General features: G+C 44.1%; 1 protein-coding gene and 1 long non-coding RNA gene across 10 annotated transcripts in view; one reads left to right on the forward strand and one right to left on the reverse strand.

The window, feature by feature from the left end:
- LOC112667241 (uncharacterized) overlaps positions 1-20,200 on the forward strand; it is a 74,959-nt gene that overhangs the window by 38,890 nt on the left and 15,869 nt on the right. For all 7 annotated transcript variants that reach the window (XR_007413741.1, XR_007413744.1, XR_004803399.2 and 4 more), the window contains 2 exons: positions 10,465-10,736; positions 11,838-11,925. This is a non-coding gene — a long non-coding RNA (uncharacterized LOC112667241). The remainder of the gene's footprint in view (positions 1-10,464; positions 10,737-11,837; positions 11,926-20,200) is intronic.
- The window catches only part of EP300 (E1A binding protein p300), an 89,762-nt gene continuing 82,285 nt past the window's right edge, over positions 12,724-20,200 (reverse strand). For all 3 annotated transcript variants that reach the window (XM_035696521.2, XM_035696520.2, XM_025458798.3), the window contains 4 exons: positions 19,936-20,100; positions 18,755-18,916; positions 16,355-16,636; positions 12,724-16,085 (listed from right to left, as the gene is read on the reverse strand). In XM_035696521.2, the coding sequence (XP_035552414.1) occupies positions 13,863-16,085; positions 16,355-16,636; positions 18,755-18,916; positions 19,936-20,100 (2,832 nt within the window). In that variant the 3' untranslated portion in view covers positions 12,724-13,862. The remainder of the gene's footprint in view (positions 16,086-16,354; positions 16,637-18,754; positions 18,917-19,935; positions 20,101-20,200) is intronic.

Here is a 20,200-nt window from a genome sequence, read left to right on the forward strand (position 1 = left end):
CTATTTCCCAGCTCATTCTGTGAAGCCAGTATTATCCTGATGCTAAAACCAAAGGGAGTAAAAGAAAAAAAAGGAAAAAAGAAAATTGTAGACTAACATCTCTCATGAATGTAGATTCAAAAAATTCTTTTTGTTTTTTTTTTAGGAGAGGGGGGAGAGAGAAAAAGAGAATCTTAAGCAGATTCCCCACTGAGCACAGAGCCCCTCACAAGGGCTCGATTTTACAACTCTGAGATCATGATCCAAGCCAAAATCATGAGTTAGTTGCACAACCAACTGAGCCACCCAGGTGTCCCAGATTCCAAAATTCTTTTTTTTTTCTTTAAGATTTTATTTATTTATTCACGAGAGTCACACAGAGAGAAGCAGAGACATAGGCAGAGGGAGAAGCAGGCTCTCTGTGGAGAGCCTGATGCGAGACTTGATCCCAGGACCCCAGGATCATGACCTGAGCCAAAGGCAGATGCTCAAACACTGAGCAACTCAGGTGCCCCCAGATTCCAAAATTCTTTTTTTTTTTAAGATTTTATTTATTCATGAGAGACACAGAAAGAGAGAGAGAGAGAGAGAGAGGCAGAGACACAGGCAGAGGGAGAAGAAGCAGGCTCCATGCAAGGAAGCCTGATGTGGGACTCGATCCTGGGACTCCAGGATCATGCCCTGGGACGAAGGCAGGCGCTAAACCGCTGAGCCACCCAGGCATCCCAATTCCAGAATTCTTGACAAAATATTAGCATGTAGAATTCAGCAATGTATAAGAAGAGTTACACATCATGACCCAAGTGAATTTTATTCCATAGATACACTGTTCACTATTCGAAAATGAATCAATGTAATCCATCGTAGTAATAGGTGAAAGAGAAAGATTTATATGATTGTATCAATTGATACAGAAAGAGCATTGGCAGGAATTTAACACCAATTCTGATAAAAAGTCAGGAGACTGGGCAGCCCCGGTGGCACAGCAGTTTAGCACCGCCTGCAGCCTGGGGTGTGATCCTGGAGTCCTGGGATCGAGTCCCACGTCAGGCTGCCTGCGGGGAGCCTGCTTTTCCCTCTGCCTGTCTCTCTCTCTCTCTCTCTCTCTGTCTCATGAATAAATAAATAAAATCTTTAAAAAAAAGGAGACTGGAAATAGAGGGGTCTTCTCCAACTTGATAAAGAACACCTGCAGAAAACCTACAACAGACATCATATTTAATGGTGAAATACTGAATACTTTTCCTCTAAGAATAGAAACAAGGCAAGGATGTCCACTCTCACCACTGCTAGTCAATATGGTCCTGGCAATTCTTGCCAGTGCAGTGAGGCAAGAGATGGAAATAAAAGGGATATGGATCAGGAAGGAAGAATAAACAAGACATTCCTTTATGCAGATGACATAATTGTCCATGAAGAAAATCCCATGTAATCAACAGCAACAAAACTCAGTGGAACTAGTAAATGAGTTCAGTACCAAAAAAAAAAAAAAAAAAAAAAAAAAAAAATCAAAAGTCAATTGTATTTCTATATATCATTGAGATTCAAATAATAATTTAAAAAAAACCTTAAAAAGTGAAAATCAGGGCAACCTGGGTGGCTCAGCAGTTTAGCACCGCCTTCAGCCCAGGGCGTGATCCTGGGAACCCAGGATGGAGTCCCACGTCGGGCTCCCTGCATGGAGCCTGCTTCTCCCTCTGCCTGTGTCTCTGCCTCTCTCTCTCTCTCATGAATAAATAAATGAATAAATAAATAAATTATCTTAAAAAAAAGATTATTTACTCCAAACCAACAACTTAAAAAAAAAAAAAGAAGTGAAAATCAAGGTGGGCATGGGACCCTTGATCTCGGGGCTGTGAGTTCCAGGCCCATTTTGGGTATAGAGATTACTTAAAAATAAAATCTTAAAAAAAAATTAAAAGTAAAAGTAAAATAGCATTCATCATCAGCAAAAAAGAAGAAGAAAGAAAAGAAATACTTAGGTGTAAATGTAGCAGAACACTCATGGGACTTGTATGCTGAAAACTACAAAACAGTGATGAAATTAGTTAAAGAGATGTAAATATAGAGATATTCTGTGTTCCTGGACAAGAAGATGCCATGTGGTAAGGATGTCAGTTCTCTCCCAATTGATATACAAGTGTAGCACATTTCCTATCAAAACCACAGTGAGATTTTTTTTTATAAATATAGACAATATTATTCTAAAATTTATATGGAAGAGCAAAGGCATTAAAATAGCTAAGACAGGGGCAGCCTGGGTGGCTCAGCGGTTTAAGCGCCTGCCTTCGGCCCAGGGTGTGATCCTGGAGTCCCAGGATCGAGTCCCATGTCAGACTTCCTGCATGGAGCCTGCTCCTCCCTCTGCCTGTGTCTCTGTCTCTCTCTCTCTCTGTCATGAATAAATAAATAAAAAAAATCTTTAAAAAAATAAAATAGCTAAGACAATTCTGAAAAAGAATAATGTGGGAAGAATCACTCTGCTTGATTTTAGACTTCTGGCTACATCGATCCGCACTATGGTGGTATTGGCAGAGGAACGGGCACACAGATCCATGGAACAGCATAGAGAACCCAGAAATAGCCCTACACAAGTATAGCCAACTTTTGTTTGTTTTGTTTTTGACAAAGATGCACAAGCAATTCAGGGGAGAAAGGAGAGCCTTTTTAACCAAGGGTGCTAGAGCAACTGGGTGTCTGTAAGCAAAAACAACAACAAAACAAGCCTCCAGCTAAACCCCTCTGTACAAAAATAAACTCAAAATGGATCATAGATTTACATGTGAAGCATAAAACGATACAATTTGAGATGATGATAATGTAGGAGACAACCTCCAGGACCTAAGAGTTCTTAGACATGGTGCCAAAAGCCTGATCCATAAAGGGAAAATAATTTATTATTGGACTTCCATCAAATGTATAACTTTTTGCCCCAAAACACCCTTTTAGGAGGATGGCAAAACAAGCTATAAACTGTTAGAAAATATGTGTGGTTAGGAACCACACATCTGAGAAAAGATTTAGAATATATAAATTTCATTTTATTTATTTATTTATTTATTTATTTATTTATTTATTTATTTATTTTTAAATATTTTATTTATTCATGAGAAACACAGAGAGAGAGACAGAGAGACAGAGAGAGAGAGGGGCAGAGACAGAGACACAGGCAGAGGGAGAAGCAGGCTCCATGCAGGGAGCCCTACCTGGGACTTGATCCCAGTTCTCCAGGATCAGGCCCTGGGCTGAAGGTGGCGCTAAACTGCTGAGCCACCCGGGCTGCCCATAAGTTTCATTTTTAAAAAAGATTTTATTTATTTGAGAGCACACAAGAGTGAACACAAATGGGGGAAGGGCAGAGGGAGAGGCACAGAAGATTCCCCAGGACCCGGAGACCATGACCTGAGCCTAAGTCAGATGCTTAACAGACTGAGCCACCCAGGTGCCCCCTAAAAATTTCATTTTCTAACTGTTAATTGCTGGTACATAGAAATGCAAGTGATCTTTGTAAACTTTCCTTGTATTCTCTTCCCTTGCTAAATTAAATTATTAGTTTGAATAGCTTTTTTGTAGGTTCCTTATGGGTTTTCTATTTATACAATCATGACATCGAGAATAACACAGTTTACTTCTTTCTTGCTAAGTGCTGATTTATTTTTTTGCTTTATATTGCTGTCTAAAACATCCAGTATAATGTTGAGAAGAATTAGTAAGAATGGGGAATCTTTTTTTTTTTTTAAGATTTTATTTATTTATTCATGAGAAACAGAGAGACAGAGAGGTACAGACACAGGCAGAGGGAGAAGCAGGCTCCATGCAGGGAGCGCAATGTGGGAGTTGATCCCAGGTTTCCAGGATCAGAGCCTAGGCTGAAGGCAGCAGTAAACCGCTGAGCCCCCCGGGCTGCCCAAGAATGGGGATTCTTGCCTCATTCCTGAGCTTAGGGAGAAAGCCTTTGCTCTCATTATATTACATGCATAATGTAATTGCTATTTTTTTTTTTTTTTTTTTGTGGAAGAGGGAGATGCTTAGGATTTTTACATCTATGTTAATGAAAACTACTGGCCTTTAGTTTTCTTATAATTTTAAAAAATTTTGGTACAAGGTAATGTTGATTTCATAAAAATGAGTTGAAAAGTGTTCTATTTTCTTTTCTTTTAAGATTTTATTTATGTGAGAGTGAGAGAAACACAAGCAGGGGGAGGGAAGGAGGGAGAAGGAGAAGCAGACTCACTGCTGAGCAGGGACCCTGATGTGGGGCTCGATCCCAGGACCCTGGGATCATAACCTGAGCCAAAGGCAGATGCTTAACTGACTGAGCCATCTAGGTGCCCCTGGAAGTGTTTTATTTTCTGGAAAAAAAAAAAAAAGATTTGTTTCTTCCATATATGTTTGATAGAATTAATCAGTGAAATAATCTTGGTTTGGAGTTTTGTTTTTGGGAAGGTTTTATTGATTGATTGATTGATTGATTGATTTTATTTATTCATGAAAGACACAGATGCAGAGGTATAGGCAGAGGGAGGAGCAGCTCCCTGTGGGGAGCCCAATGCAGGACTTGATCCCAGGACCCCAGGATCACGACCTGAGCCAAAGGCAGATGCTCAACCGCTGAGCCACCCAGACATTCCGATGGGATGAATTATGAATTGAATTTTTATTTTTTTTTAATTTTTATTTTTTTTTAATATTTTGTTTATTTATGAGAGAGAGAGAGAGAGAGGAGAGGCAGAGACACAGGCAGAGGGAGAAGCAGGCTCCATGCAGAGAGCCTGACGTGGGACTCGATCCAGGGTCTCCAGGATCACGCCCTGGGCTGTAGGCGGCACTAAACCGCTGAGCCACCCGGGCTGCCCATGAATTGAATTTCTTTTTTTTTTTTTTTTGAATTGAATTTCTTAAATAGATTTAAAGCTATTTAGATTTTTTAGTTTTCATGTTAACTTTGTTAATTTTTGTGTTTCAAGAGATATTTCCATTTTATATCATTTGTCAGATACATTGGCATATGAATTAAGATTGTGACATCTTGGGATCCCTTGGTGGCGCAGCAGTTTGGTGCCTGCCTTTGGCCCAGGGCGTGATCCTGGAGACCCGGGATCGAATCCCACGTCGGGCTCCCGGTGCATGGAGCCTGCTTCTCCCTCTGCCTGTGTCTCTGCCTCTCTCTCTATCATAAATAAATAAATTAATTAATTAAAAAAAAAAAAGAAAGATTGTGACATCTCTTTGACCAAATGACACCTTTACCATGAGGAGATAACCCTCTTCGTCCCTGGTGATGTTCCTTGTTCTGAAGTCTACTTATTCTTCTTTCTCTTTTTTTTCTTTCCTCTTCTTTTTTTAAAGATTTTATTTATTTATTCATGAGAGACACAGAGAGAGGCAGAGACACAGGCAGAGGGAGAAGCAAGCTCCCTGCAGGGAACCCGATGCGGGACTTGATCCCAGACCCTGGGATCACAGCCTCAGCTAAAGGCAGACACTCAACCACTGAGCCACCCAGGCATCCCTGAAGTGTACCTCTTCTGATATTAATATTGCCATTCCAGTTTTCTTTAACATCTGCATGTGTCTCTTTTTCCATCCTTTTTAATCTCCCTGTGTCTTTACATTGAAAGTGGATTTCTTACAGAGAGTAGATAGTTAGGTCTTGGTCTTTCTTCTGTTTTTTTTTTTTTTATTAAGATTTTTAATTTATTTTATTCATGACAGATACACAGAGAGAGAGGCAGAGACACAGGCAGAGGGAGAAGCAGGCTCCATGCAGGGAGCCTGACGTGGGATTCAATCCCGGACCCCAGGATCACGCCCTGAGCCAAAGCCAACCCCTGAGCCACCCAGGCGTCCTGACCCCTGAGCTTCCGGTGATCACTATTCTAACTCTCTGTTTTTACAAGTGTGGCTTTTTTAGATTCCACATATAACTGAGATCTTATATTATTAGTCTTTGTCTGACTTATCTCACTGAGCATGATGCCCTCGAGGTCCACTGATGTTGGCACAAGTGGCAGGATTTCCTTCTTTCTCAGGGCTGAATACCAGCCCATCGTAGGAGTATGTGTACCATGATTTCTTCACACATGCACTTCTGTGGGCACTTAGGTGGCTTCCCAAATCTTTTGATTTTATAGTTTACTTTGAACAGCACTTCATTTTGGTTTTGGTTTTGTTTTGGCTCTTCCTTCTCCTGTCTCCAGAGCTTATCATACACACTAGACCTTCATAATGGGAAATGACTGAACGTAGGTTGGGAGGTGTTAACTGCTGCTTATTCTCACTTTGGGGTTAATTTCTATATAACCGAGAAGAAGGATGATCAACTTCCCTCTCAAAAATGTCAGGCTTGGGGCACCTGGGTGGCTCAGCCGGTGAAGTGTCTGCCTTCAGCTCAGGTCATGATTTCAGGGTCCAGGGATCCTGCCCAGGGTTGAGTGGGGCTCCCTGCTCAGGCTTCCCGTCTGCCCACGAAACACCCCGGAACTTCAGGTGGGGTTCTTGGGAGGTGGCTCCAAATCCAGCAGTGCCCCAGCTGGCCCTCCCGCTGGCCTGTGGCCTCCTTTGTGTTTGAGATATAACTCACATCCCATAAAATTGACTATTTTAGGGGGATCCCTGGGTGGCTCAGAGGTTTAGCGCCTGCCTTTCGCCCAGGGCGCGATCCTGGAGTCCCGGAATCGGGTCCCGCGTTGGGCTCCCGGCATGGAGCCTGCTTCTCCCTCCTCCTGTGTCTCTGCCTCTCTCTCTCTGTCTGTGTCTATCATAAACAAATAAATAAATCTTTTTTAAAAATTGACTATTTTAAAGCTTACAATTCAGGGGTTTTGAGTATATCCAGGGCTGTGCAACCTCACCACTGTCGATTCCAGAACATTCTCACCACCCCATAAAGAAACCCCATACTTAACAGCTCTTCATTTCCCCCACCCCCAGCCCCTGGCAACCACTGATCTACTTCCTGCCTCTGTGGATTTGTCTGTTTGAGACATTTCATATAAATAGAACTATATTCATATGTATGTGGTCTTTTGTGTTTGGTTTCTTTCACTGAGCATCAAGTGTTCTCAAAGTTCATCGGGTTGTTGCTTAAATCACTACTTCATTCCTTTCAATGGTTGAATAATATTCCATTGGATGGGTATCCATTTATCTGTTCATGGACATTTGAATTGCTTATTATTTCAGCTCTTATGAATAATGAGGCCATGGATGTTTGTGTACAAATTTTTGTGTGAACATAAGTTTTCAGTTTTCTTGGGTCTATAACAAGAAGAGGGATTGCGAGGTCATATGGCCACTCTATGTGTAACTACTTTTTATGTTATGGACAAAATATTTACTGAGATAAATTTTCTGCAGTGTACAAATCATTCTTGCAAATACAAACATTTAACTTTTTACATTTTTGTGGGGAGAAGAGCAGAGGGAGAGGGAGAGAGAGAGAATATTTTTTTTTAAGATTTTATTTAGGGAGGCAGCCCCAGTGGTGCAGTGGTTTAGTGCCACCTGCAGCCCAGGGCGTGATCCTGGAGACCCGGGATCGAGTCCCACGTTGGGCTCCCTGCATAGAGCCTGTTTCTCCCTCTGCCTGTGTCTCTGCCTCTCTCTCTCTCTCTCTGTGTGTCTCTATGAATAAATAAATAAATAAAATATTAAAAAAAAAAAAGATTTTATTTAGGGGATCCCTGGATGGCTCAGTGGTTTAGCACCTGCCTTTGGTCCAGGGCGCGATCCTGGAGTCCCGGGATCGAGTCCCACGTCAGGGGAGCCTGCTTCTCCCTCCTCCTGTGTCTCTGCCTCTCTCTCTCTCTCTCTCTCTCTCTATGTCTATCATAAATAAATAAATAAATCTTAAAAAAAAAGATTTTATTTATTTATTTGACAGAACATGAGTGGGAGTAGAAGGAGAGGTAGGCTTCCCCAGTGAGCTGAGCAGGGAGCCCGATGCTGGACTCGATCCCAGGACCTCGGGATCATGATCTGAGCCAAAGGCAGGTGTGTAACTGACTGAGCCACCCAGGTGCCCTGGAGAGAGGGCATCTTAAGCAGACTCCACACCCAGCACAGAGCCAAACTGTGGCTCGATCTCACCACCCTGAGATCATGACCTGTGCTGAAACCATGAGTCAGATGCTTAACCCACCGAGCCGCTCAGGTGCCCCTGGACATTTAACTTTTTAGAGGAACTGCTACAATTTTCCAAAGTAGCTGTACCATCTTACGTGCCCCCGGCAGTGTGTGAGCTTCCACTTTCTCCACATCCTCACCAGCCTGGATTTTTTTTTTTTTTTTTTTAATGGTAGTCATACAGAGAGAGAGAGAGAGAGAGAGAGGCAGAGACATAGGCAGAGGGAGAAGCAGGCTCCATGCACCGGGAGCCTGATGTGGGATTCGATCCTGGGTCTCCAGATCGCGCCCTGGGCCAAAGGCAGGCGCCAAACCGCTGCGCCACCCAGGGATCCCAGCCTGGATCTTTGATACTAGCCATCCTAGTGGGTGTGAAGTGGCATCCCATCGTAGTTTTGATTTGCATTTCCCTAATTACTAATGATGTTGAGCATCTTTTCATTGTGGTTAACCAACCTCTGTGCTCTGGAGCCGAAATAGAACACAAAGACTGTCTGGTGATAAAGAGGAGCGATAATTTTATTACTTCACCTGGCACAGGAGGCTGCATGGGCTAGGGTCTTGGTCTTCATAACTGCAGACCAGGGGACACCTGGCTGGCTCAGTCAGTAGAGCGTGCAACTCTTAACCTCATGGTCGTGAGCTCAGGCCCCACATTGGATGTGGAATCTACTTAAAAAAAAAAAAAAAAGCAAAGCAAAACTGCAGAGCCGCCCCAGGGGTTAAAGGCTGAAGGGTTTTTTAGGAAAATACAGGATCAGGGCGGTTTTGATAGGAATCTGGTATGTGCTGCCAGCCACGTTCGTCATGTCTTCCAGGTGGTCTCCTGACCAACCCTGGCAACAGCCATCTGAGTCTTGTTACTAAGTATACATTGAGATCAGCAAGATGCCCACATTGATAAGGAGGAGCTCCTGGGACAAAGGATTCTACAGAAAAACAAGCGCCGGGGAGGAGGAGGTTTCAAGAATGAAGAGAAAAACTCATGGAGTTCGAAGTCGAGCCTTGCTGAAGCATTAGTGTGTTCGTCTTCATCTCCATGCATCCATACTTTTCTAGAGCGGTTTCATTTCCACGTCCTTACAGGCCATTTGTGTCCCCTCTTTGGGGAAAAATGTCAACTCACATCTGTTGTCCAATTCTTCATTGGGTTATTTGTCTTCTTGTTGTTGTCGTCAGTTTCTGAATAGTCTGGATACACAGACTCCTACCAGATACGAGTCACCAATATATTACCCATTCTGTTGGGGGGGGATGGGGGGTGTCTTTTCACTTTCCTGATAATATCCTTGGATGCACGAGCGTTTTAAATTCTGTTCAAGTCCAGTTTTGTTTTGTTTTGTTTTGTTTTTCCCGGTTGCTTGTGCTTTAGATGTCCTAGCTATGGAATCATGGCCTAGTCCAAGGTCATGAAGACCTCCACCTGTGTTTTCTTCTATGACTTTTGTAGTTTTAGCTCTTACATTTTGGTCTGCCATCTATTTTGAGTTAGTTTTTTTACTTGGTGAGAGGTAGAGGTCCGACTTCTTTCTTTCGTATGTGGATATCCAGTTGTTCCAGCACCATCTGTTGAAGAATATTCCTTCTGCGTTGACTTCTCTTGGCATCTTTGTCAAAAATCAATTGACCATAAATATATGGCTTTAAAAAATATATATATGGCTTTATTTCTGGACTCTGTTCCATTGATCTAAATGTCTGTCCTTATGCTGCTACTATTGTCTTGATTATTTTAGATTTGCAGTTTAAGTTTTGAAATTTGGAAGTATGAATCCTCCAAATTTATACTTCTTTTTCGAGATTGTTTTGGCTATTTGGCTCCTTTGCATTTCTTTTCTTTTTCTTTTTTTAATTTTATTTATGATAGTCACACACACACACACACACACACACACACACACACAGAGGCAGAGACACAGGCAGAGGGAGAAGCAGGCTCCATGCACCGGGAGCCCGATTTGGGATTCGATCCCGGGTCTCCAGGATCACGCCCTGGGCCAAAGGCAGGCGCTAAACCGCTGCGCCACCCAGGGATCCCTCCTTTGCATTTCCATATACATTTTAGGACGAGCATGTAAAATTCTGCCAAAAATAAAAAAGAAAGAAAAAAGCAAAAATCCAGCAGATATTTTGGTAAGGGATGGATTTTGGATCTCTAGATGGATTTTGGAGAGTACCCCTTCCCTAACATTAGTGAGGTCTGTTCACAATCTTCTGATCTGTGAACAATGTCTTTTCATTTATTTAGGTCTTTAATTTCAGTGTTCTTAGTTTTCAGTATACAAGTTTTATACTTCTTTTTAAAAACCTATTAACATTTTGTTCTTTTTGATGCTGGTCTATATGCTCTTTCAACAGGGTGACTTCATCATGAACATAACATTCCAGGAAGCCATCCTTTTGAAGACCAGCTTCCTTTGTTTGTAAAAGAAGACTGGGAAACTTCTCTTCAGGATTCCTTGGTTTCTTTCTCCCCTTTCAGTTTTTAACTGTGTGTTGCATTTGCTTGGAGCAGGGCCCCTGTGTCATATGTATTAGTTTGCTGCCATCACTAAGGATGCTCTACAGTAAGGGAGATGAAGGGTATGGAGAAGAAAGGCTTTGGAGCCCTACAGACTTTTGACATTCTGGTAAGCCATTTCCTGGCTGTGTGATCTTGAGCAAGTTGTCACTTGAGCTGCAGTCTTCTCATTGGTTGGTTGGGGCTGTTTTTTGAGGATTTCAGCAAGCTAAGTAAATGAAAGCACCATAACACTGCTCTGTCCATTTGCCAGGTTAATGTTATAAACAGCTCAACTGGAGACTTGTGGCTCCTTTTAGCTCTTCCCAACTTTTTATGGTAATTGCATAAAAACAATGCATAGAAACATTGAAATCAGCTTCTTGTATTTTTTTTTTTTTAAGATTTTATTTATTCATGAGACAGAGAGAGAGAAAGGCAGAGACACAGGCAGAGGGAGAAGCAGGCTCCATGAAGGGAGCCCGATCTGGGACCTGATTCCAGGACTCCAGGATCATGCCCTGAGCCGAAGGCAGAACGCTCAATTGCTTAGCCACCCAGGCGTCCCAGCTTCTTGTATTCTTGACTCTGGATTCTTATCTTCCCCCCTCCCTAGCACTGCCTCTGGCCTGGGCAAGGACAGCTTTTCTCCCCCACCCTCTTATATCAGCCTCCACTTTTCTCTTTGCAACACTCTAGTGAAAGTGATTGAACACTTCAACCCAGCTGTCTTTAGCTAGAGGCCAGAGCTGTGAAAGCTGGGTATTTACTGCTTGGAAATGGGTTAGAAAACTGTTTCCCTGGTGGAGGCTCAGCTCAATCCTGGGCCTCTCGTACTAGGGAGAAGATGGGGGTCCTCCTGTTAACAGGCATCACCCCCTTCTGTAATCTGGTGTCAGCCAAGTGGACCTGAAGCTGTTTTCCCAACAGGACCAGATTCTTCTCTCCTGGCGCAGTTCCTCCTCACTCCTTTCCCTTTTCTCATTCATCTTCCCCTAAGATTCGCTTTATTTTATATAATAAGTAAATTCTACACCACACGTGGGACTTGAACTTACAACCCTGCAATAGTCACATGCTCTACTGAGCCAGCTAGGCGCCCCTCCAAGATCCATTTAAGTACTGTCCTTTCCAGAAACTTGCCCAATTTCCATCAGCAGGCTTCCCTGATGCCCATCTGTTCCACACTTTCTATTTTATCTCACTCAAGCATCCTTTCATCTTCTTGCAGGGCTGTATCCTGTCTGTGTGTGCCATGTGGCCTGGTACACAATGTAGGTGGCTCCAGGTGGATCTGCTGGACCACTGAGCAGAAGCTGGTAGGTACTTGACACATTTTCTGGGATGGTCTCTGATTAATGCTCAATGTGTAAGTTCACCTCACATTAAGGTACTGGTTATTTTTGTTGAGACAATGTAAAATAGTAAAAAGAACAAACGTGCTTGAATTAAGCTACTTGAAGATCTTTCTTTAGCCCTTAGTAGAGACTATCATAGTGTGAAGCCCTATGACAAAGATGAGGTCTGCCTGATGATGCCAAAGCAGTTAATAGTATTCTAATTTTTCCAAACCGTTTATAGCCAACTGGTATTCAGCTGGAGACCAGTAACCTATTCATTCTTTAGACACCTAGCATGATACTGGACTCACTGTTGGAATATCTTATGCTTTCAGGTTTTATTTCCACACATTTTCCTTTCTTACCACCTCATCTCCCGGTTGACTTCCTGGTTGGCAGGTAGCAAAAACCAGCTTAAGAGAGTAAGAAGAGATTCTTGCCTTAGCATCAAGTGCTGAGGAGTTACTCCTGACTTGGGCGAATACATGATCCCTCTGAGGTTATCCACTGGGGACAACGGAAGAAGGTCCTCTATAAAGCTGTAAACAGCTAACTAATATCATTGGTGAAACGGACATGTAGCTGGTGCTTGGGTTTTCCCCTGAGCTCTGGATAAATTTACCCAAATCTATTTGTGAATTCAACTTATGTAATAGTTTAGGAAGGCTGCAAGCTGGTGCTTTTGCTTTTTCCTCTGAATCCCATGTACTGGGCACTTACTCAAACTGATGCATTCTAAGACAAAGATGTGATAACAAGGAGTAAAACAAGGTCAGGTGTCTGTCTCACACAGTTTATTTAACAATAGGTAATAAGAAATCAAATTTAACAGTCTATACAGTGATCCAAAGTTCATATTTATAAGTAATCAACTTTAATTGCATGATTTACAACAGTTGAGGGTTTTTGCTTTCTATTTTCAAGTTTTACAGAAAGTGTATGTGTGCGTGCGTGCGTGTGTGTGTGTGTGTGTGTGTGTATGGGGGGGTTAGGGGCAGGGTAAGGAGGAAGAAAGCAAGCGAAGAAGAAACCCCAGGGACATTTTGCATGTTAAAATCATCCCACAGGAATCGTTTCTTACCCTCTTTTAAATTTTTTCCTTTGTTAGATGTAAAAATAACGAAAAAAATTCTTTCAAGAAACAGAACCACAATATATAATACATCAATTTGGCAGCTGCCCCTGTATATTTTGAAAAAGTCATTTTTCTCTCTACATGTACAAATTATTTTAATACTTGAAGTTTTTACGCTCAGACTTACGGAATAGAAAATTTTCTGGAGCACAAAAGTTGACTTCAGGGGAGGAAAGGGGAAATTTTTTTTTTTTTTTTTTTTTTTTTACATTTTTAAAAGAATGAACATCTTTGCACCCAGAGAAAAAAAATTGGTATTTTAATATATATTTATATATATTTATATATATATAGAATGTAATTTTAAAGTAACATTAACCCCTTTTGTCCTCTGGTTTTAGAAATGTTCTAACTCTTCCATAAAGTGAGGAAAATAGGGAAAAATGTCAACCATCTGCACCAGTAAATAATAACTATTAATATTACATATTTTCATTAATTTAAAAAAAATAATAAAACCTATTGGAGGTGCAAGGCAGGAGCGTGTGGTTGGCTTCCCAGACCTCAGCCTCCTCCCAGTGCACACTTGAACCACACACACAAGGGAAAAAAAGAGGCCGGCAGGACCGGCCATAACAAAAATATATTCTTTGTACTCTATCATCCCTCAGGTTCATCTGGCTTGTTTGCTTTAAACCACAAACAGCTACTGCACAGTCCTTATGTGTTCCACGGAAAATTGTCTTTTAGGCTAAGAAAGATTCAAAAAAATTGTTTTCAGTACAAAAAGTCTTGTTAAGAGAAAATAATTTTTTTGCTCCCAAAATACTACAAGGTGTCTCTAGTGTATGTCTAGTGTACTCTGTGAGAGGTTCGAATTCAAGTCTGAGTTATCGGTGCTGAGTCCCAGGTCCGTGGCGCTTGCACCATGGAGGTTTGCCATGCCTGGATTGCTAGCGAGCTGAGAGAGCATTGAACTCTGGTCCGGGCTGGCAAAATGCCCTTGTTCCATGGGGTTGGCCTGGGCAGCTACCAGTCCGGGATGTGGAGAACTGGTCTGTGGGGAGACATGGTGCGGAGAGGGCTGAGGCTGCATCCTTGGGGAAGGGCTGGAGTGGGGAGGCTGGGACTGCGGCCGTGGAGAAGGGACAGGCTGGGGAGAGCGCACTTGATTGGAGAGAGAAGAAGGGATCTGCTGGCCTTGGAGGTGTGGGGACTGAGCCTGGCTTGGGAGCATATGCTGCTGGGGGCTCATGGGGTTGGGCTGAGCAGGGGACCCCATCTGTTGCTGGAGGAGTCGCTGCTGATACGCCTGCAAACTGGCTCCAGCCTCTGCTCCCAAGGCCTGGGGGAGCTGGCCCATCTGTCCCATGTTCCCTTGTTGCATCTGCTGCATGTGATGTTGCATCCGCTGTTGCTGCTGCTGCTGCTGTGGCGGCGGCGGTGGTGGGGGGTAGCCAACTCCTTGGGGTTGCTGGAACTGGTTATGGTTGGCCATCCCGGGGCCGATTCCAGGCCCTGCTCCCTGCTGCTGCTGCTGCTGTTGCTGCTGCATCATCTGCTGCCGCCTCAAGATGTCTCGGAACTGTGAAGGCATGGTGTTGTGATTCATGTTCATTTGCTGAGCTTGGGGGCTCATCCCTCCCATGGGTGGCTGGAGTTGCTGCTGCGGCTGCTGCTGGGGCAGGCCGGCCCTCTGGACGCCCGCTTGCATGGGGTTCATGTTCGGCATGGCTGGATTAGAGTGGACCCCCTGCTGGCCTGGCATGGTAGGCGGCTGCAGCCCGGGCTGGCCCTGGGGCATGCCAGGCTGCCCAGGGAGGGGCTGTGGATTCGAGTTGGCATACTTGGCAGCCCGCTGCTTGATGAATGCAGCCAACAGCTGGGGGTTGGCATGAAGGATACTAAGCACCTGTTGCTGCTGTAGGGGAGAGCTGGGAGACCTGAGAGTCCGCAAAAGGTTTTGTAAGGCTTGTTGAGACACAGTGCCTGGTTTGAGAGGGCTCACACCTACCTGGCCCAGTCCTGGCTGGGGAGCTATATTCAAGGGCTGACCATGCTGGGCCACTGACATCATGGCTGGCCTCGGCATCCCAGGCTGTAGCTGCTGGGGCTGAGGCAAACCTCCCTGGACCCACTGTGGCTGCTGCTGCATCCCAGTGGGCCCCATCCCTGGCTCCAAATGCCCACTGGGACCTCTGGCCATAGGGGGTGGGTTCATACCCATGGGGGCCATCGGAGTCATCTGGGGCATCTGGTGCTGGATTGGCCTTTGAAAAATTTGCACGTGGGCCATCTGGCGCTGCGTCTCAGCTGCCCTCTGAATCTGCATTGCCATTTCCACTGCAGCAGGTGGGGGCCCTGGAAGGGGTGGCTGAGCAGTCTGAGGGGGAGTGGGAGGGGTCACCTGGCCTGCTGCCTTACCCTGGGAGACGGGGCCAGCAGCCTGAGTCCTGGGCAAATAGGGTGGCATGCTGTTGGGAGGAGTGGGCTGGGGCTGAGAGGGAGGCTGGGGCTGGGGTGTCTGCGGGGTGGTTGGTTGTTGACCAGTCGGTGTGGTTGGAGTGGCAGGAGTTGGGGAGGGCAGGCCTTGCTGCTGCCCCACCACCCCGGTCCGCTGCATACTGGCCATCCTCCTGCGGAGCATCTGAGCCTGCTGGAGCCGGTGCTGCAGCTGCTGTTGCCGGAGCTTTTGCTTGATGTTGAGGCAGAAGGGCACAGGGCACTTGTTCTCCTGGCAGTGCTTGGCGTGGTAGCAGCAGAGGGCGATGAGCTGCTTGCAGATGGGGCAGCCCCCGTTGGTCTTCCGTTTGCAGCCCTTGGTGTGCTGTACCACCCGCTTCATCTTCTGGCAGGAGGGCAGTGAGCAGTTGGCGTTCCGGCACTGGCAGGCATGCACCAGGGACTGAATGCAGCGCTGGATGCTCAGGCGGCGGGAGTCTCCTGGGCTTTGGGTGGCTGCAGCCTGCTGGCTGTTGCTCTCGTCGTCTAAGCCAAGACCTAGTTTCTCCATTTTGTGGTCATGGTTTTTAGTGTTATAGCAGGTGATACATAAATCATAATCCTGGGGGGGAAACAGGCACAGTCAACTCTCCAAGATTTAAGTAATTAAAAAAACAGTCTACATATTCTGCTAGGGCCCAAAACCCCCTTCTAGAGAAAGACTCTTCAGCGCTACCACTGAAATATAAGACCAGGCCCCTCCCACTCTGCGCTACTACTCACCAATGGCCCCGAGCACAGGCCTTTGTCACCAGTGTTTCTCCTGCCTCTCAGGAACCTGGAGCCCCCCACCCACCCCAGCGCCCTCTGCTCCCCACCCCCGGGGCCTACCTCGCAGACAGTGCAGTGCCAGCGGGTCTCCACATGGTGCTTGCACTCGTTGCAGGTGTAGACAAAGCGGTCCTGGCTCTGGGTGTGCAGCTCCACCAGCATGCACATGGTGGACCACTGGGCTCTTCGGAGTGAAGAGAACTCCAGGTGCTTGTCCCTGGCGAGGGTAAGGAAGGCGTCCCGCCCATCCATCAGATCGCAGGGGATGAGGGGGTCAGGATCAACGATGGGAGGCAGGGAGTTGGCGGCAGGGCCAGCGATGAGACGGATCACAAAGAAGACCTATGAAACGGACAGTTTCAATCTGACTCTGGAAGAAGAGCACTGCCTGGCACTGGGATAGCCTGCAGCCAACGGATGTCTAACTGGACGCCTGTGAGGCTGGTGATGCTCAAGTTCACAGCCATGCAAGGTCCCATCATACAGCCCTTGCTTTCTGTTGCTCACAAACCTCTGGTCTCTTCTCTGGGAATGACTACAATGGGCCTAATATCGACATTTTCTTATCTTCTCATTTAATAATCCCTTCAAACTAAAAAGGGTCTGGGCAGATACAGCACACATACACTGGACATTTCGCCTCAAAGGGTCTACTCTCACATCCAAGCCACAGTTGAATCTGGACCTAATCACAAGGAGACATGTCAGACAAATCCAAATTGAAGGAGATTCTAACAAAACAATTTTGGGCCTTGACTTTCAACAAAATGCCCACGTTATGAAAAAAAAGAAAGCCAGGAACTGAGACAACTCAACCTGACACATAATCCTTGACTGGAGCACAAGGACCAGACATAAGATAGTGGCACTGGGGGGAATCTCCTAAGTGTGAAGTCACAGTGTGGTGAAGGAGAGGTGGTCGTCTTTCTTAGAAGGTGCTTGCTGAACTATAGATAAAGAGGATATAGCAAAACGTTAACAACTGGTCAATCTAAGTGAAGGGTATGGCAGGGGGTCCACTACACAACTTAGAGAAAGTTTCAAATGTTAAAAAGTTTGTGGGGATGGGAAAGATAAAAAGCAAAACCTTCTTAGTCCTTGATACAGAAACAAAATTCTTGTTCACTGAAGTTTGAAAAGATACAACCACCATCAAGGCCCATAAACATTAGTGTAAAGCTGTGACAGGAAGCTGGTATAGCCTATTTTACATTTACTAATATATGAATGTAAACTCTTACTAAGCTGAAAAATGCAAGGGTACCTTCAAGAGATGAGAAACTTGTGAGCAACTGCTGTACTGACCACTATATTTTATCAGTTCTCAGAGACTGACAATCTGTGCAAACTGGCAATGACACTTGTAATATACTTGGACAGCAATACTGGCATAAAACATGAGTCTTATTTCTAGAAAAAGAACATAGGGCACACTCAGTGTCACACTGAGTAGACACATCTTGAACAGATGCCAAGAGTTTAAAAACATCAAGGAGAGGACTGTGACCTTATAATATTGTGGCTCAATGAAAGTACTCCTAGAGCAAGGACCATTTTGAAAATCTGATGCATAAGAAAGCACTGAATCTAACAAGTGGGGAATGCCTCTAACAACTCATTTGAAATAGAGGCAAATAAAACCATCTGGTGACTCCCTTGGAAATCTTTACTAAGGCTAACCTTCATGATTGTTTCCACTGTATGTTGCCCTCTAGCTAAGACAATACTCAAATATAACCTAAATCTACAACCTTAGATTCTAATTCCCAACAGGTATCCACTACTTCCATCTTCAGACTAAAAGTCTGGAGACTATATCCACAATTTAAGTCAAGCTTATTGTAATGGACTCTAGGGACCTTTCCCAACCCTTCTGTTATGCCAGAATCTTTTTTTTTTTTTTTTTTTTTTGTCGTTTAAAGATTTTATTTTTTTCCTGAGAGACAGAGACATAGGCAGAGGGTGAAGCAGCTCCTTCCAGAAAGATTGATATGAGACTTGATCCCAGGACGCTGGGATCACAACCTGAGCCAGAGATACTCAACTACTGAGCCACCCAGTTGCCTCTGTTATGCCAGAATCTTGTGACGCTAAACATTGCTTGAAATAGCTAATAATTATTAATTGTTGATAATATCAAAGGGAGGCACCCACCAGAATTCAAAAACCCTGAGGATTACAAAGAGGGTTGGACAAATTATGCCAATGCATTAATGCGCGGGACAATCCAACACCAATGAGACTTGTGACAGCTGCCAACCTGAGAAACCCTATCATTGCCTGTTTTTTTTTTACCTCCTATTCAAGCTATGCAATTTTCTTTCTTCTTATCCCTCAAATGATTTTTTTCCTTCTGAACTTCAGAAGGTACGCTGTGCTTGGATCTTAAATGCTAGCCATGGTGGGCAGAGCTTCCAACCTCCTTCCCTGCCCCTCCCACCCTAAGTGGCCACATAGTACCTCTTTGTGCTTCTCCATGGTGGCATACAGTTTTTGCGAGAGGTCATTGGACACATTGGGCATGCCCGGCTTCTTCTTGTTGCCCCTACTCAGGCTGCTCTTGTTTTTGCTGGTTTTCTTATTATTTTTCTTTTTAGCATTTTTGCTGTCTCCCTTTGTCACCTGCAGGTTAGCAGAGAGGACAAGAAAATGTAAGCATTTTTGTTATGAAGTAATTTGAATAATACTAATGGTAGAAGGGTTCTCCTTTTCTTTGAAACTAGAGATTCTCAGCTTATGACTCTACCAGCTCTTCTTGTCACAGACTCACCTATTTGAGTTGGTATTTATAGCAGACTAATGTTTACTATGGTTTCAGCACTAGTGTTCTTCCAGGGAAGAATCCCTACACTAAGACCCTTCAATAAAACAGCCTTAGCTTTTTGGCTAGAAGAGCCCCACAGTTTGGAGACTCCTCAGATGCATCCATCCTATTCCAGATTTGAGGACAGGGAACAAGGAGTAGAATGGTGGAATATTGAACATTCTAGAATTTTATGGGCCTACTATAAAAAAACAAAGCAATTTGCAGAGACAATCAATGAATTCAAACTACAAGACCGTGAAGAATTTAACAGGCTGCTACTTATGAGAGACTTTCGTTAGGTCAGACTCAACGGAGACCATTGCAGCTATGCTATCAGAAAATTACTAACCAGGAAAAGCTCCTCAGAATGTCCTCCTCACAAAACCTCCTGGCAATCTCTGACCTAGGTGTGTTTTTGTAAGGCCCAGAATGCTCTGTACACTTATAAAGTGGTGTGGTGTTTAAAAAAAAAAAAGCCCCAATTATTCACAATCTGAATCTTTATGGAAAGTACTTTTGCCAGCCTCCTGCTCTATGTAGCTAATTTTCTATCAGTTTTTCAGGGTTTCCTTCTGTTTTCCATTATCAGAAATCCAAGGTTTCAGTTAAAATGAGGTCTGATGCTAAAAAGGTTGAAAACCACTGAAACAGAATTATTTCTTGACCAATTTAAAGAGCTCTTTCCAAAAATAAATAAATAAATAATTGATTAATTAAAAAAAATAAAGCTCTTTCACGCCGAAAGCTTTAAGACCAAGTCAAAAGTTGAAGCCTGATGGCGGATTATACTCGAGAATCAAGGTGGAAGCTGGGAAGGAAAATGCAAAGCCCTCACATCTGTGCTCTCGTTGCTGGTGTTTTCTTCTCGCTTTCGCTCTTCTTCCTCCTGTTCTAGCTCCTTAATGCTCTCTTCCAGAACGTTGGGCCAGAAATCACCCTCAAAGTAAGGCAACTCCTTTGCACTTGTTAATCGATCTTCAGTAGCTTGTTTAAAAATATCCTGTGAAAATACCAGGTACAAGTAGGAATTTGGTTTTTTTTTTTTTTTAAAGAAGCATTTATCATTCAGAAGCAGTCACAGCTAGCAGACACAAGAAACC

This window comes from Canis lupus, chromosome 10, assembly GCF_003254725.2.
Source record: "Canis lupus dingo isolate Sandy chromosome 10, ASM325472v2, whole genome shotgun sequence".
NCBI classification, from domain to species: Eukaryota; Metazoa; Chordata; class Mammalia; order Carnivora; family Canidae; genus Canis; species Canis lupus.